This window comes from Lichenostomus cassidix, unplaced genomic scaffold (assembly GCF_008360975.1).
Source record: "Lichenostomus cassidix isolate B80296 unplaced genomic scaffold, HeHo_3.0 HiC_scaffold_38, whole genome shotgun sequence".
In the NCBI taxonomy this organism is placed as follows: Eukaryota; Metazoa; Chordata; class Aves; order Passeriformes; family Meliphagidae; genus Lichenostomus; species Lichenostomus cassidix.
The window spans coordinates 748,810-766,788 of record NW_028147440.1 but is presented as its reverse complement, the minus strand read 5'-3'; the positions used below and the strand labels follow the sequence as shown (position 1 = coordinate 766,788).

The following is a 17,979-nucleotide window of genomic DNA, read 5'->3' as shown; positions in this document are numbered from 1 at the left end:
ATAGTGTAATATAGAGTGAAATTTATAGTGAAAATAGCGAAATAATTACAATAAAAATTGGATTTTTGGAGTGATTTTTGGTGCAGAACTCACCTGGCAGCACAGGGGAGTTTAAAATAAATATAAAATAAATAGAAATAAAATAAATATAGTTTATATTTTTATATATAGTGTAAAATATAATGTGATATGTAGTGAAAATAGCAAAATAATTAAAAATTGGATTTTTGGAGTAATTTTGCTTCAGAATTCACAATAACTATTTAGTGAAAACAGTGAAATAATGAAAATAAAAATGGATTTTTGGAGTAAAAATAAAAAATTCGATTTTTGGAATTTTCTCACCATTCCGTGGAATCGTCAAAATTATGATTTAAAAAAAAAAAAAAAAGATATTTTATATAAAAACAAAACGGATTTTTGGAATAATTTCCCCACACTCTGCACAATCATTGAAATAAAAATATTTTATAGCGAAAATAAACCCATTTTTCATAGTAAAAATATTTCTGTTTTCACTGGGAATACTTAATATATATTTATTCCCTCCCTCCCAGTGCCCATCAGCAGCCCAGGCTGTCATTTATTCCCAATTTTTACCATTCCAATCCCAATTTCTGCCATTCCAATCCCAATTTTTACCATTTCAATCCCAATTTTTACCATTCCCACCCCAATTTGGGATGTTTTTACCCCAATTTCGGGGGATTTTACCCCAATTTCTGAAGATTTTTCCCCAAATTCAGGAGATTTTTCCCCAAATTCAGGAGATTTTTCCCCAAATTGAGGGATTTTTTACCCAAATTCAGGGGATTTTTCCCCAAATCAGGGATTTTTTACCCAAATTCACACACTAATAGTCCGAAACACAGCGATGCCCTCCCTCCCAGTGCCCATCAGCAGCCCAGGCTGTCATTTATTCCCAATTTTTACCATTTCATTCCCAATTTTTACCATTCCAAACCCAATTTTGACCATTCCCACCCCAATTTGGGATGTTTTTACCCCAATTTCTGAAGATTTTTCCCCAAATTCAGGAGATTTTACCCCAAATTCAGGAGATTTTTCCCCAAATTCAGGATTTTTTTCCCCAAATTCAGGGATTTTTTTACCCAAATTCACACACTAATAGTCTGGAAAACAGCAATTCCCTCCCTCCCAGTGCACATCAGCACCCCAGGGTGTCATTTATTCCCAATTTCTGCCATTCCAATCCCAATTTTTGCCATTCCAATCCCAATTTTTGCCATTTCAATCCCAATTTTTACCATTCCAATCCCAATTTTTACCATTTCAATCCCAATTTTTACCACTCCCACCCCAATTTGGGATGTTTTTATCCCAATTTCTGAAGATTTTTCCCCAAATTCAGGAGATTTTTCCCCAAATTGAGGGATTTTTTTACCCAAATTCAGGAGATTTTTCCCCAAATTCAGGAGATTTTTCCCCAAATTCAGGATTTTTCACCCCAAATCACACACTGATAGTCCTGAACACAGCGATCCCCTCCCTCCCAGTGCACATCAGCACCCCAGGGTGTCATTCATTCCCCAATTTTGACTGTTTTTACCCCAATTTTGGGATGTTTTTACCCCAATTTTGGGGTTTTTCACCCCAAATCACACACTGATGGTCCTGAACACAGCGATCCCCTCCCTCCCAGTGCACATCAGCAGCCCGGGGTGTCATTCATTCCCAATTTTTACCATTCCCACCCCAATTCCCAGGGTTTTTACCCCAATTCAGGATGTTTTTACCCCAATTTCAGGGCTTTTTTACCCCAATTCAGGATGTTATTTCCCCAAATCAGGGTTTTTTTACCCAAATCACACACTAATAGTCCTGAACACAGCAATCCCCTCCCTCCCAGTGCACATCAGCACCCCAGGGTGTCATTCATTCCCCAATTCAGGATGTTTTTACCCCAATTCAGGGTATTTTTTCCCCAAATTCAGGATGTTTTACCCAAATTCACACACTGATAGTCCTGAACACAGCGATCCCCTCCCTCCCAGTGCACATCAGCACCCCAGGGTGTCATTCCAATCCCAATTTTTACCATTCCCACCCCAATTTGGGATGTTTTTACCCCAATTTTGGGGTTTTTCACCCCAAATCACACACTAATAGTCCTGAACACAGCGATGCCCTCCCTCCCAGTGCACATCAGCAGCCCGGGGTGTCATTCATTCCCCAATTCAGGATGTTTTTTCCCCAATTTTGGGGTTTTTCACCCCAAATTCACACACTAATAGTCCTGAACACAGCGATCCCCTCCCTCCCAGTGCACATCAGCAGCCCGGGGTGTCATTCATTCCCCAATTCAGGATGTTTTTTCCCCAAATCAGGGATTTTTTTACCCAAATCACACACTGATGGTCCTGAACACAGCGATGCCCTCCCTCCCAGTGCACATCAGCACCCCGGGGCACTGCGGGTGCCATTCCCACCCCAATTTCAGGATGTTTTTACCCCATTTTGGGATAGATTTTTCCCCAAATTCAGGATTTTTTCCCCAAATCACACACTAATAGTCCTGAACACAGCGATCCCCTCCCTCCCAGTGCACATCAGCAGCCCAGGGTGTCATTCATTCCCAATTTCTACCATTCCCACCCCAATTTTTACCATTCCCACCCCAATTCAGGAGGTTTTTACCCCATTTTGGGATAATTTTTCCCCAAATTCAGGCGATTTCACCCCAAAATCACACACTGATGGTCCTGAACACAGCGATCCCCTCCCTCCCAGTGCACATCAGCACCCCGGGGCACTGCGGGTGCCAATGCAGCTCCTTCACCTCCCTCTCCCCCTGGTGCATGAACAGCAGCTGGGGGGGCAGCTCGGGCAGCCCCTCCCCCCCCTCGGGCCCCTCCCCCCCCTCGGGGTCCCTCTCCACGCCCAGGTCCCACTGGGTGACCAGGTCATCCTCCCCCGAGGCCGCCAGGACGCCGCTCTCGCCGGGGTGCCACTGGACCGAGGTGATGGGGGCACGGTGCTGCTTGAAGGTGGCCACGCTGGACGGGGTGGTCTGGGGGGCAGAAAATATATGGGGAGGGGGTTAGGAGGTGGTTTGGGGTGTCTATGGGGTGGTTTGGGGTGTCTATGGGGTGTGTTATGGGGTCTGTAGGGCAGATCTGGGTGCTGCTTGAAGGTGGCCACGCTGGAGGGGGTGGTCTGGGGGGAAAAAATATGGGGGGAGAGAGTGGTTATGGGGCAGATTTGGGGTCTGTGGGGTCAGATTTGGGGTCTGTGGGGCAGGTTTGGGTGCTGCTTGAAGGTGGCCACGCTGGAGGGGGTGGTCTGGGGGGGAAAATATATGGGGAGAGGGTGTTATGGGGTCTGTGGGGTGGTTTGTGGTGGTTTGAGGGGTCTGTGGGGTGGTTTGGGGTGTCTATGGGGTGGTTATGGGGTCTGTGGGGCAGGTTTGGGTGGTGCTTGAAGGTGGCCACGCTGGAGGGGCTGCTCTGGGGGGCAGAAAATGGGGGGAGAGAGTCGTTATGGGGCAGATTTGGGTGCTGCTTGAAGGTGGCCACGCTGGAGGGGCTGCTCTGGGGGGCAGAAAATATATGGGGAGGGGGTTAGGAGGTGGTTTGGGGTGTCTATGGGGTGGTTATGGGGTCTGTGGGGCAGTTTGGGTGCTGCTTGAAGGTGGCCACGCTGGATGGGGTGCTCTGGGGGGGAAAATATATGGGGAGAGGGTGTTATGGGGTCTGTGGGGTGATTTGTGGTGGTTTGAGGGGTCTATAGGGTGGTTTGGGGTGTCTATGGGGTGGTTATGGGGTCTGTGGGGCAGATTTGGGTGCTGCTTGAAGGTGGCCACGCTGGATGGGGTGGCCTGAGGGGCAGAAAATGGGGGGAGAGGGGCTTAGGGGGCTGTTTGGGGTGTCTCTGGGGTGGTTTGAGGTGGGTTGAGTGGTGTTTGGGGGTGGTCTGAGGTGTCTATGGGGCAGATTTGGGGTCTGTGGGGTGGCTTGAAGGGTCTGTGGGGTGCTTTGGGGGGTCTATGGAGTGATTTGGGTGGTGTTTGGGGGTGATTTGAGGGGTCTATGGGGTGGTTATGGGGTCTGTGGGATCAGATTTGGGGTCTGTGGGGCAGATTTGGGGTGGTTTGGGGTGGGTTAGGTGGTGTTTGGGGGTGGTTTGAGGTGTCTATGGGGTGGTTATGGGGTCTGTGGGGTCAGATTTGGGTGCTGCTTGAAGGTGGCCACGCTGGAGGGGCTGCTCTGGGGGGCAGAAAATACATGGGGAGAGGGTTATGGGGTCTGTGGGGTGATTTGGGGTGGGTTAGATGGTGTTTGGGGGCGGTTTGGGTTGTCTATGGGGTGTGTTATGTGGTCTGTGGGGCAGATTTGGGGTCTGTGGGGTGATTTGGAGTGTCTATGGGGCAGATTTGGGGTCTATGGGGTGTGTTATGGGGTCTATGGGGTGGTTTGAGGGGTCTGTGGGGTGGTTTTGGGTGTCTATGGGGTGTGTTATGGAGTCTGTGGGGCAGATTTGGGGTGGTTTGGGGTGGGTTAGGTGGTGTTTGGGGGTGATTTGAGGTGTCTATGGGGTGTGTTGTGGGGTCTGTGGGGCAGTTTAGGGGTGGGTTGGGGTGTCTATGGGGTGGTTTGGGGTGTCTATGGGGTGATTTGAGGGGTCTATGGGGTGTGTTATGGAGTCTGTGGGGCAGATTTGGGGTCTGTGGGGTCAGATCTGGGTGCTGCTTGAAGGTGGCCACGCTGGAGGAGGTGCTCTGGGGGAAAAAATATATGGGGAGAGGGGGTTATGGGGTCTGGGGGACAGATTTGGGGTCTGTGGGGCAGGTTTGGGGTGTCTATGGGGTGATTTGTGGGATCTATGGGGCAGATTTGGGTGCTGCTTGAAGGTGGCCACGCTGGAGGGAGTGCTCTGGGGGGCAGAAAATATATGGGGAGAGAGTGGTTATGGGGTCTGTGGGGCAGATTTGGGGTGGTTTGGGGTGTCTATGGGGCTGTTTAGGGGTGATTTGAGGTGTTTATGGGGTGGTTATGGGGTCTGTGGGGCAGGTTTGGGTGCTGCTTGAAGGTGGCCACGCTGGAGGGGTTTGTCTGAGGGGGAAAAATATGGGGAGGGGGTGTTATGGGGTCTGTGGGATCAGATTTGGGGTCTGTGGGGCAGATTTGGGGTGGTTTGGGGTGGGTTAGGTGGTGTTTGGGGGTGGTTTGAGGTATCTATGGGGTGGTTATGGGGTCTGTGGGGCAGGTTTGGGTGCTGCTTGAAGGTGGCCACACTGGAGGGGCTGCTCTGGGGGGAAAAAATATATGGGGAGAGGGTGAGGAGGTGGTTTGGGGTGTCTATGGGGTGGTTTGAGGGGTCTATGGGGTGGTTTGGGGTGTTTATGAGGTGGTTTGGGGTGTCTATGGGGTGTTATGGGGTCTGTGGGGCAGATTTGGGGTGGTTTGGGGTGGGTTAGGTGGTGTTTAAGGGTGATTTGAGGGGTCTATGGGGTGTGTTATGGGGTCTGTGGGATCAGATTTGGGGTCTGTGGGGCAGTTTGGGGTGGGTTGGGTGGTGTTTGTGGGTGGTTTGAGGGATCTGTGGGGCAGGTTTGGGGTCTATGGGGTAGATTTGGGGTCTATGGGGTGGTTTGGGGTGTCTATGGGGTGGTTATGGGGTCTATGGGGTGATTTGTGGGGTCTATGGGGCAGTTTGGGTGGTGTTTGGGGGCAGTTTGGGATGTCTGTGGGGCAGATTTGGGGTCTATGGGGTGGTTTCAAGAGTCTACGGGGCAGATTTGTTGGTCAGTTGGTCACTCTGAGCTCACCCTGACACTCCTGAGGTCCCAAAGGCACAGTGTGCCATCGTCAGTGACAGGTCAGTGACAGGTCAGTGACAGGTCAGTGAGATTTGGGGTCAGTTGAATCATTGGTCAGCAGTGGTCAGTTGGTCAGTTGGTCACTCAGACTCTCACCCTGATGCTCCTGAGGTCCCAGAGGCACAGTGTGCCATGGTCAGTGACAGGTCAGTGACAGGTCAGTGTGGGGTCAGGAGGTCAGTGAGGTTTGGGGTCAGTTGGGTCATTGGTCAGCAGTGGTCAGTTGGTCAGTTGGTCACTCAGACTCTCACCCTGATGCTCCTGAGGTCCCAGAGGCGCAGTGTCCCATGGTCAGTGACAGGTCAGTGACAGGTCAGTGACAGGTCAGTTTAGGGTGGTCAGCAGTGGTCAGTTGGTCAGTTGGTCACTCTGGGGTCACTCAGACTCTCACCCTGATGCTCCTGAGGTCCCAGAGGCGCAGTGTCCCATGGTCAGTGACAGGTCAGTGACAGGTCAGTGTGGGGTCAGTTTAGGGTGGTCAGCAGTGGGGTGGTCACTAGTGGTCAGTTGGTCAGTTGGTCAGTTGGTCACTCAGACTCTCACCCTGATGCTCCTGAGGTCCCAGAGGCGCAGTGTCCCATCGTCCCCGCCGCTGACCAGCGCGGCAGTGTCCCTGCGGCTCCAGCTGACCACGTTGACGTCACCGTCGTGAGCTCCGGCCACGGTCAGCTGGCAGGCCCGGGGGGGAGGGGCACGGATGTCCCACACCCGGATGGACGCGTCCGACGAGCACGAGATGAACACCTGGGACAGGGACAGCGCGGTGACACACCTGGGGACACCTGGGGACACCTGAGTGACCCCAGAGATGAACACCTGGGGACAGGGACAGCGCGGTGACACACCTGGGGACACCTGGGGACACACCTGACTGACCCCTGGGTGAGCCCTGAGTGACCCGAGTGACCCCAGAGATGAACACCTGAGACAGGGACAGCTCAGTGACACACCTGGGGACACCTGAGTGACACCTGAGTGACCTGAGTGACCCCAGAGATGAACACCTGGGGACAGGGACAGCTCGGTGACACACCTGGGGACACCTGAGTGACACCTGAGTGACACCTGAGACAGGGACAGCTCCGTGACACACCTGGGGACACCTGGGGGACACCTGGGGACAGGGACAGCTCAGTGACACACCTGGGGACACCTGAGTGACACCTGAGGGACACCTGAGTGACCTGAGTGACCCCTGAGTGACCCCAGAGATGAACACCTAGGGACAGGGACAGCTTGGTGACACACCTGGGGACACCTGAGTGACACCTGGGTGAGCCCTGAGTGACCCGAGTGACCCCAGAGATGAACACCTGGGGACAGGGACAGCTGGGTGACACACCTAGGGACACCTGGGGACAGGGGGACACCTGAGGGACACCTGAGTGACTCCACAGATGGACACCTGGGGACAGGGGAATGGTGACACACCTGAGTGACCCCTGAGTGACCCCAAGGGGGGCTGAGTGACCCCCAGGTGACCCTAAAGCAGGGCTGGGTGACCCCAAAGGTGTCCTGGGTGACCCCAGGTGACCCCAAGGTGGGACAGGTGACCTCTGGGTGACCCCTAGGAGGGCTGGGTGACCCCTGAGTGACCCCAAGGTGGGACAGGTGACCCCAAGGTGGGACAGGTGACCCCTAGGAGGGCTGGGTGACCCCAAAGGGAGGCTGAATGACCCTGGGTAACCCCTGGGTGACCCCAAGGTGGGACAGGTGACCCCAGATGACCCCTGGGTGACCCCAAAGGTGACCGTGTCCCTCACCGAGGCCTCGCAGGGTGACCACTGCAGGTCCTCCACGCTGCCCTGGTGGCCCAGCAGTGGCCGCTGGTCAACTGCCCAGCCAGCCTCCCGCGGCTCCCAGCGATGGACGCGACCGCGGATGTCACCTGAGAGCAGCCGGCCTGGGGACAGCCACAGGGACATTGGGGACATTGGGGACATTTGGGGATATCTGGGGACAGTGGGGATATGGGGGACAGTGGGGATATTGGGACATTGGGGGACATTGGGGACATTGGGGATATTGGGGATATTGGGGACAGTGGGGATATTAGGGACATTGGTGACATTTCAGGACATTTGGGGACACTAGGGACAATGGCGACAGTGGGGATACGGGGACTTTAGGGACAGTGGGGACATTAGGGGATATGGGGACGGTGGGGACATTTGGGGGACAGAAGGGACAATGGGGACAGTGGGAATATGGGGATAATGGGGACATTTGGGGACATTGGGGACAATGGGGATACGGGGACAATGGGGACAGTGGGGATATGGGGACATTGAGGGAACATTGGGACAGTGGGGACATTGTGGGGATAATGGGGACACTGGGGACAGTGCAGCGGGGATATGGGGACAATGGGGACGGGGGGGATATTGGGGATATGGGGACAGTGGGGACACTGGGGACAGTGGGGACATTGAGGGAACATTGGGACAGTGGGGACACTGGGGACAGTGGGGACATTGAGGGAACATTGGGACAGTGGGGACACTGGGGACAGTGGAGATGTTGGGGACATTTGGGGACATTGGGGACAATGGGAATATGGGGACTGAGGGGACATTGGGGACAGTGCAGTGAGGACAGTGGGGACAATGGGGATATGGGGACACTGGGAACATTGGGACAGTGGGGACATTGGGGACATTGGGGACATTGGGGACATTGGGGACATTGGGGACATTGGGGACATTGGGGACAGAGGGGAAAGGGGAGAGTGGAGATGTTGGGGACATTTGGGGACAGTGGGGACATGGGGACAGTGAGGATATGGCGACAATAGGGACAGAGGGGACAACCCAAACCCCCACAAACCCCCAGACCCCAAAAACCCCAAAAAATCCCATTTTTCCCCCCAAGTCTCACTCGCCAGGTGTCACAGAGCTCCAGTCCAGCCCGAAAAAATCCCATTTTTCACCCCAAAATCCCATTTTTTCCCCCCAAAATCCCATTTTTTTCCCCCAAAATCCCATTTTTTCACCCCAAAATCCCATTTTTTTTCCCCAAAATCCCATTTTTCACACCAAAACCCCATTTTTTTCCCCCAAAATCCCATTTTTTTCCCCCAATATCCCTTTTTTTTCCCCCAAAATCCCACTTTTTCCCCAAATCCATTTTTCCCCCAACCCCAGACTCTCCCAGACCCCAAAACACCCCAAAATCCCATTTTTTCACCCCAAAATCCCATTTTTTCACACCAAAATCCCACTTTTTCACACCAAAATCCCATTTTTTCCCCCAAAAAACCCCAAAATCCCCCAAAATCTCACCAGGTGTGACAGGACTCCAGTCCAGCCCAAAAAAATCCCAATTTTCCCCCCAAATTCCCCCAAAATCCCACTCACCAGGTGTGACAGGACTCCAGTCCAGCCCGAATCCCTCCTCCAGGTGACCGCTGAAGCTGGCCAGCTCGGGCAGCGCCCCCTGGCGGACGCTCTTCGGCCCTGTCCCCCTGTCCTTGTCCCCAAATTGGGACCCCCCCAGGACCCCCAGAGCGCCCCCCAGCGCCAGCAGCTCCACCTGGCCGCGCTCGGACCACACCGCGGCCACCGGGGAGTCACCCAGGGATGTCACCTGCGGGGAAAACCCAAAATTTGGGGGGTTAGGGAGCCCGAAATGGCCCCCAAGGGATGTCACCTGCGGGAAAAAACCCAAAATTTGGGGAGTTAGGGACCTCAGAATGGGGATTGTGGGGGAATTGGGGGGTTGGGGACCTAAAAATGGCCACCCAGGGATGTCACCTGTGGGAAAAAAACCCAAAATTTGGGGGGTTAGGGACCCCGAAATGGGGTTTGGGGGGGATTTTTGGGGTATTTGGGGGGTTAGGGACCCCAAAATGGCCACCCAGGGATGTCACCTGTGGGAAAAAACCCGAATTTGGGGGGTTAGGGACCCCGGAATGGGGGTTGGGGGGAATTTGGGGGGGATTTCGGGGGTTAGGGACCCCAAAATGGGGTTTAGGGGGGATTTGGGGGGAATTTGGGGGTCTCAGGGGGATTTGGGGGGTTAGGGACCCCAAAATGGCCACCCAGGGGTGTCACCTGCGGGAAAAAACCCAAAATTTGGGGTTAGGGACCTAAAAATGGCCACCCAGGGATGTCACCTGTGGGGAAAACCCAAATTTGGGGGGTTAGGGACCCCAAAATGGGGTTTGGGGGGGAACTGGGGAGGGAATTAGGGGGATTTTGGGGGGTTAGGGAGCCCGAAATGGCCACCCAGGGGTGTCACCTGCGGGAAAAAAACCCAAATTTGGGGGGTTAGGGACCCCAAAATGGGGTTTGGGGGTATTTTGGAGTATTTGAGGGGTTAGGGACCCCAAAATGGCCACACAGGGGTGTCACATGGGGGAAAAACCCCAAATTTGGGGGGTTAGGGACCCCGAAATGGCCACCCAAGGGTGTCACCTGTGGGGAAAAACCCAAAATTTGGGGGGTTAGGGACCTAAAAATGGGGGTTGGGGGGGAATTTTTGGGGTATGTGGGGAGTTAGGGACCCCGAAATGAGGTTTGGGGGGGATCTGGGGGGGATTTTGGGGTGTTTGAGGGATTAGGGACCCCAGAATGGTCACCCAGGGATGTCACCTGCGAGAAAAACCCCAAATTTGGGGGGTTAGGGACCTAAAAATGGCCACCCAGGGGTGTCACCTGAGGGAAAAAACCCAAATTTGGGGGGTTAGGGACCCCGAAATGGGGGTTTGGGGGGATTTTGGGGTGTTTGGGGGGTTAGGGACCCCGAAATGGTCCCCCAGGGATGTCACCTGAGGGAAAAACCCCAAATTTGGGGGGTTAGGGACCTAAAAATGGGGTTTGGGGGAATTTTTGGGGTATTTGGGGGGTTAGGGACCCCAGAATGGTCCCCCAGGGATGTCACCTGTGGGAAAAAACCCCAAATTTGGGGGGTTAGGGAGCCCAGAATGGCCCCCCAGGGGTGTCACCTGTGGGGAAAAACCCCAAATTTGGGGGTTAGGGACCTCAAAATGGTCACCCAGGGGTGTCATCTGTGGGAAAAACCCAAAATTTGGGGGGTTAGGGAGCCCGAAATGGGGTTTGGGGGGGGAACTGGGGAGGGAATTAGGGGGATTTTGGGGGGTTAGGGAGCCCGAAATGGCCCCCCAGGGATGTCACCTGCGGGAAAAAAACCCAAATTTGGGGGGTTAGGGACCTAAAAATGGGGTTTGGGGGTATTTTGGGGTATTAGGGACCTAAAAATGGCCCCCCAGGGATGTCACCTGTGGGAAGGAACCCCAAATTTGGGGGGTTAGGGACCCCAGAATGGGGTTTGGGGGGAAAATTGGGGGAATTTGGGGATTTTGGTTAGGGACCGGAATGGGGTTTGGGGGAATTGGGGATTTTGGGGGTCTCAGGGGTATTTGGGGGTTAGGGACCCCAAAATGGTCCCCCAGGGATGTCACCTGTGGGAAAAAACCCAAATTTGGGGGGTTAGGGACCTAAAAATGGGGTTTGGGGAGGGGTTAGGGGGATTTTGGGGGTTAGGGACCCCAAAATGGGGGTGGGGAGGGGGTTTGGGGGTGAATTTTGGGATTTTTTGGGGCTATTTCAGGATATATTTTGGGGTTCTTTTGGGGTCATTTCAGGACATATTTTGGGGTGAATTTTGGGATTTTTTGGGTTTATTTCAGGATATATTTTGGGGTGAATTTGGGGGTTTTTTGGGGTTATTTCAGGACATATTTTGGGGTGAATTTGGGGTTTTTTGGGGTTATTTCAGGATATATTTTGGGGTGAATTTTGGGATTTTTTGGGGCTATTTCAGGATATATTTTGGGGTGAATTTGGGGTTTTTTTGGGGTGATTTCCCTACCCTGAGGCGGTTGACAGCCCCATAGTGAGGAGCCATGAGCAGCAGCAGCTGAGGCTCTTTGCCATCCTCCTCCTCACTGTCACTGTCACTGTCACTGTCACTGTCCTTCCTCAGGCCGTGCAGGTTCTGCATCTGCAGCAGGAGAATCCTGGGAAAAACCAAAAAAAATGGGAAAAAACCCAAAAAAAATGAGAGAGAAACACAAAAAATGGGAGAAAAACAAAAAAAATTGGGAGAAAAACCCAAAAAATGGGAGAGAAACACAAAAAAATGGGAGAAAAACACAAAAAAATGAGAGAAAAACACAAAAAAATGAGAGAAAAACACAAAAAAATGAGAGAAAAACCCCAAAAAATGAGAGAGAAACACAAAAAATGGGAAAAAACCAAAAAAAAAAAAGAGAAAAACCTAAAAAAATGAGAAACACAAAAAATGGGAAAAAACCAAAAAAAATGGGAGAAAAACCCCAAAAAAATGGGAGAAAAAACAAAATTAGAGTGAAAAACCCCAAAAAAATGGGAGAAAAACCCAAAAAAATGGGAGAAAAACAAAAAAAAAAAAGGGAGAAAAACCAAAAAAAATGGGAGAAAAACCCCCAAAAAATGGGAGAAAAACCCAAAAAATGGGAGAAAAACCCAAAAAAATGGGAGAAAAACCAAAATTAGAGTGAAAGAAACCACCAAAAAATGGGAGAAGAACCCAAAGAATGGGAGAAAAACCAAAAAAATAGGAGAAAAACCAAAAAAAAAGGGAGAAAACCCAAAAAAAGGGAGAAAACCCCCAAAAAATGGGAGAAAACCCAAAAAAATGGGAGAAAACCCCAAAAAATGGGAGAAAAACCTGAAAAATGGGAGAAAAACCTGAAAAATGGGAGAAAAACCTGAAAAATGGGAGAAAAACCTGAAAAATGGGAGAAAAACCTGAAAAATGGGAGAAAAACCCAAAAAATGGGAGAAAAACCCAAAAAAATTGGGATAAAACCCCAAAAAAATAGGAGAAAACCCCAAAAAATGGGAGAAAAATCAAAATTAGAGTGAAAGAAACCCCAAAAAATGGGAGAAAAATCCCAAAACAATGGGAGAAAAACCCGAAAAATTGGGAGAAAACCCCAAAAAATAGAAGAAAACCCAAAAAATGGGAGAAAAACCCAAAATTAGGGTGAGAAAAACCAAAATTAGAGTGGAAAAAACCCCCAAAAAAATGGGAGAAAACCCCAAAAAATGGGAGAAAAACTAAAAAAAATGGGAGAAAAACCCAAAAAAATAGGAGAAACCCCAAAAAATGGGAGAAAAACACAAAAAAATGGGAGAAAAACAAAAACAAAGGGAGAAAAACCAAAAAAAAGGAGAAAACCCAAAAAATGGGAGAAGAACCCAAAGAATGGGAGAAAAACCAAAAAAAATTAGAGAAAAACCAAAATTAGAGTGAAAAAAACCCCAAAAAATGGGAGAAAACCCCAAAATCAGGGTGAGAAAAACCAAAAAACAGCAGGAAAATCCCAAAAACCAGTGAGAAAATCCCAAAAACCAGTGAGAAAAACCCAAAAATCAGCGTGAGAAAACCCAAAAAACAGGATGGGAAAACCAAAACCAAGGGAGAGAGGAAAAATCAGCATCTGAAATCCCAAAAATCAGAGAGAGAAACCCAAAACCAGAGTGGGAAATCCTAAAATACAGGGTGAGAAGTTCTAAGAACAGCGAGGAAAACCCAAAATCAGGGTGGGAAAAACCAAAATCAGCGCGAGAAAAATCAAAATCAGGCAGAGAAATCCCAAAATCGTCAGAGGAGGGGAAAAAATCAGTGGGAAAACCCCAGTTTTGGGGGTCTCCAGGATAATTTGGGGATGGTTTTTGGGGGTCTCAGGGGTCCCACAATAAATTGGGGATGTTTCTGGGGGTCTCAGGTTAATTTGGGGATGTTTTTGGGGGTCTCAGAACAATTTCGGAATGTTTTTGGGGCTCTGGGGGTCTCAGGGGTCCCAGGACAATTTGGGGATGTTTCTGGGGGGTCTCACAATAATTTGGGTGTATTCTGGGGGGCCTCCAGGTTAATTTGGGGATGTTTTTGGGGTCCCACATTAATTTGGGGATATTTTTGGGGGTCTCTAACTCACCTGTTCCCCCCGGGGGTCTGGGCCTGGCTCCCGGCGCACAGCAGCACCGACAGGGGAGCTCAGGGGGATTTGGGGATGGTTTTTTGGGGTCTCACATTAATCTGTTGATGTTTTTGGGGTCTCAGGGGGTTTTTGGGGTCTCACATTAATTTGGGGATGTTTTTGGGGGTCTCACCTGTTCCCCCCGGGGGTCTGGGCCTGGCTCCCGGCGCACAGCAGCACCGACAGGGGAGCTCCAGGATAATTTGGGGATGGTTTTTGGGGTCTCAGGATAATCTGTTGATGTTTTTGGGGTCTCAGGGGTCTCACATTAATTTGGGGACGTTTTTGGGGGTCTCACCTGTTCCCCCCGGGGGTCTGGGCCTGGCTCCCGGCGCACAGCAGCACCGACAGCGGGAGCTCCTCCCGCCCCTCCCCCAGCCCATCGCGGATCACATCGAAGCTCAGGCAGGGCGAGCCTGGGGGAGGGGCGGGCACAGAGACCCCAAAATTAACCCCAAAATCGACCCCAAAATTAACCCCAAAATCGACCCCAAAATTAACCCCAAATTGACCCCAAAATTAACCCCAAATCGACCCCAAATTGACCCCAAAATTAACCCCAAATCGACCCCAAAATTAACCCCAAATTGACCCCAAAATTAACCCCAAATTGACCCCAAAATTAACCCCAAAATTGACCCCAAAATTGACCCCAAAATTAACCCCAAATCGACCCCAAAATTAACCCCAAATCGACCCCAAATTGACCCCAAAATTAACCCCAAATACCCAAACCCCAAATCACCCCCCCCCACGACCCCAAAATTGACCCCAAAATTAACCCCAAAATTAACCCCAAAATTACCCCAAAATCACCCCAAAATTAACCCCAAAGACCCAAAATTAACCCCAAATGACCCCAAATTGACCCAAAAACCAAATTACCCTAAAACCCAAACCAAAATTAACCCCCAAAATTGACCCCAAATTAACCCCAAATTGACCCCAAAATTAACCCCAAAATTAACCCCAAATCGACCCCAAAATTGACCCCAAATTGACCCCAAATCGACCCCAAAATTGACCCCAAAATTAACCCCAAAATTAACCCCAAAATTAACCCCAAAATCGACCCCAAAATTAACCCCAAAATTGACCCCAAAATGACCCCAAATTGACCCCAAATTGACCCCAAATTGACCCCAAATTGACCCTAAATTGACCCCAAAATTAACCCCAAAATTCAGCCCAAAATTGACCCCAAATTGACCCCAAAATCACCAAAATTAACCCCAAAATTAACCCCAAAATTAACCCACAAAACCCCAAATTAACCCCAAAATTAACCCCAAATTGACCCCAAATTGACCCCAAATTAACCCCAAAATTAACCCCAAAATTAACCCCAAATCGACCCCAAAATTAACCCCAAATTGACCCCAAAATTAACCCCAAAATGACCCCAAATCGACCCCAAAATTAACCCCAAAATTAACCCCAAATCGACCCCAAATTTAACCCCAAATTGACCCCAAAATTAACCCCAAATAGACCCCAAATTGTCCCAAAATTAACCCCAAATCGACCCCAAAATTAACCCCAAATCGACCCCAAAATTAACCCCAAAATTGACCCCAAAATTAACCCCAAAATTAACCCCAAATTGACCCCAAAATTGACCCCAAATTGTCCCAAAATTAACCCCAAAATCGACCCCAAATTGACCCCAAAATTAACCCCAAAATTAACCCCAAAATTAACCCCAAATCGACCCCAAAATTAATCCCAAAATTAACCCCAAAATTAACCCCAAATCGACCCCAAAATTGTCCCAAAAATTCTCCAAATCTCCGCCTGAGAAACCCCAAAATCCTCACCTCAAAATAACCTCAAAAACCCCAAAAATTCCCTCTAAATACACTCCAATATCCCAGTTCAATCCCAGTCCATCCCAGTTCCATCCCAGTCCATCCCAGTCCATCCCAGTTCAATCCCAGTCTATCCCAGTTCAATCCCAGTCCATCCCAGTTCAATCCCAGTTCAATCCCAGTCCATCCCAGTCCATCCCAGTCCATCCCAGTCCATCCCAGTTCAATCCCAGTCCATCCCAGTCCATCCCAGTCCATCCCAGTTCAATCCCAGTCCATCCCAGTCCATCCCAGTCCATCCCAGTTCAATCCCAGTCCATCCCAGTCCATCCCAGTTCAATCCCAGTTCAATCCCAGTCCATCCCAGTTCAATCCCAGTCCATCCCAGTTCAATCCCAGTCCATCCCAGTTCAATCCCAATCCCTCCCAGTTCAATCCCAGTCCATCCCAGTTCAATCCCAATCCCTCCCAGTTCAATCCCAGTCCATCCCAGTCCATCCCAGTTCAATCCCAGTCCATCCCAGTCCATCCCAGTTCAATCCCAGTCCATCCCAGTTCATCCCAGTTCAATCCCAGTCCATCCCAGTCCATCCCAGTTCAATCCCAGTCCATCCCAGTTCAATCCCAGTCCATCCCAGTTCAATCCCAGTCCATCCCAGTTCAATCCCAGTCCATCCCAGTTCAATCCCAGTACCTCCCAGTCCATCCCAGTAACACCACTGACACCCAGCGTTGATCCAGCAATTCCCAGTAACACCAATGACCTCCCAGTTCCCTCCAGTCGCTCCCAGTCCATCCCAGTTCCCCCCCAGTCCCTCTCAGTCCCCATTCCCAGTCCTTCCCAGTCCATCCCAGTCTCCCCAGTCCCTCCCAGTCCATCCCAGTTCAATCCCAGTTCCTCCCAGTCTCTCCCAGTCACACCAGTTCCCTCCCAATCCCCTCCCAGTCTCTCCCAGTCCATCCCAGTTTGCTCCCAGTTCCACTCCCAGTCCCTCCCAGTCTCACCAGTCCCGGCCCGCTGGTACAGCATGTATGCCCCCCCATTCCCTCCCAGTACAAACCAGTACAAACCAGTACAAACCAGTTCCCACTCTCTGATACAGCACATACCCCTCCCTACTCCCATTCCCTCCCAGTACAAACCAGTTTATCCCAGTATAAACCAGTCCCTGCTCTCTGGTACAGCACATACCCCTCCCCACTCCCATTCCCTCCCAGTTTATCCCAGTACAAACCAGTACAAACCAGTCCCCGCTCTCTGGTACAGCACGTATCCCTCCCCACTCCCAGTTTACCCCAGTTTATCCCAGTATAAACCAGAATAAACCAGTACAAACCGGTTCCCGCTCTCTGGTACAGCACATACCCCTCCCCACTCCCAGTTTACCCCAGTACAAACCAGTGTAAACCAGTACAAACCAGTACAAACCAGTACAAACCAGTTCCCGCTCTCTGGTACAGCACATACCCCTCCCCATCCCCAGTATAAACCAGTTTATCCCAGTACAAACCAGTACAAACCAGTACAAATCAGTCCCCGCTCGCTGGTACAGCACGTACCCCTCCCCACTCCCAGTTTATCCCAGTATAACCCAGTTTACCCCAGTATAACCCAGTCCCTCACCAGTTCCCGCTCTCTGGTACAGCACATACGCTACCCCACTCCCAGTTTATCCCAGTTTATCCCAGTATAAACCAGTACAAACCAGTCCCGGCCCGCTGGTACAGCACATACCCCTCCCCACTCCCAATATAAACCAGTACAAACCAGTATATCCCAGTTTCTCACCAGTCCCCGCTCTCTGGTACAGCACATACGCCACCCCACTCCCAGTTTATCCCAGTATAAACCAGTATAAACCAGAATAAACCAGTACAAACCGGTCCCCGCTCTCTGGTACAGCACATACCCCTCCCCACTCCCAGTACAAACCAGTTTATCCCAGTATAACCCAGTTTCTCACCAGTCCCGGCCCGCTGGTACAGCACATACGCCTCCTCGTCCATCACCAGCTCCTCTCCCGGCCGCAGCTCCTGCCCCGCTCCAGGCACATACACCCTCCCCGGCGGCTCCCCGCCGCTCCCGGAGCCCCTGGGGCGATAGTCGCTCCGGTTCCTGTCGCGATTGTCGCTCCGGTTCCTGTCGCGATTGTCGCCTCTGTCGCGATTCGCCGCGCGCGGCCTGGAGGAGCAGCGCCGCGCCGCCATCTTGGCGGGCCGTGAGGGGACGCGGCACTTCCGGCGGGCGTGAGGGAACTTCCGGTGAGGGAAGGCGGCATTTCCGGTGGGAAACGCGGTGATTTGTACGTGCTTCCGGTTATGTCACTTCCGGGGTGGGCGGGGCG

General features: G+C 51.1%; 1 protein-coding gene and 1 long non-coding RNA gene across 5 annotated transcripts; one reads left to right on the top strand and one right to left on the bottom strand.

The window, feature by feature from the left end:
- The first annotated feature begins 1,564 nt into the window (after positions 1-1,564).
- On the top strand, positions 1,565-2,175 carry LOC146422881 (uncharacterized). Its single transcript, XR_014847811.1, has 3 exons — positions 1,565-1,604; positions 1,728-1,811; positions 1,956-2,175. It is a non-coding gene; the product is annotated as an uncharacterized LOC146422881 (long non-coding RNA).
- Positions 2,176-2,500: 325 nt separating this feature from the next.
- Positions 2,501-17,906, bottom strand: GRWD1 (glutamate rich WD repeat containing 1). 4 transcript variants are annotated; one of them, XM_085045654.1, is made up of 8 exons: positions 17,627-17,906; positions 16,880-16,907; positions 14,125-14,242; positions 11,672-11,819; positions 9,196-9,424; positions 7,603-7,742; positions 6,383-6,583; positions 2,501-3,031 (listed from the first exon to the last, which is right to left on the bottom strand). In XM_085045654.1, the coding sequence occupies exons 1-8, from the start codon at positions 17,840-17,842 to the stop codon at positions 2,708-2,710; spliced, it is 1,404 nt and encodes a 467-aa protein (XP_084901780.1). In that variant the 5' UTR covers positions 17,843-17,906; the 3' UTR covers positions 2,501-2,707. The 4 variants fall into 4 exon arrangements, with proteins under 4 accessions (XP_084901780.1, XP_084901779.1, XP_084901781.1 ...); XM_085045653.1 differs by lacking the exon at positions 16,880-16,907 and having other exon boundaries at positions 17,599-17,904; XM_085045655.1 differs by lacking the exons at positions 2,501-3,031; positions 16,880-16,907 and adding an exon at positions 4,131-4,221 and having other exon boundaries at positions 17,599-17,906.
- Positions 17,907-17,979: the final 73 nt, after the last annotated feature.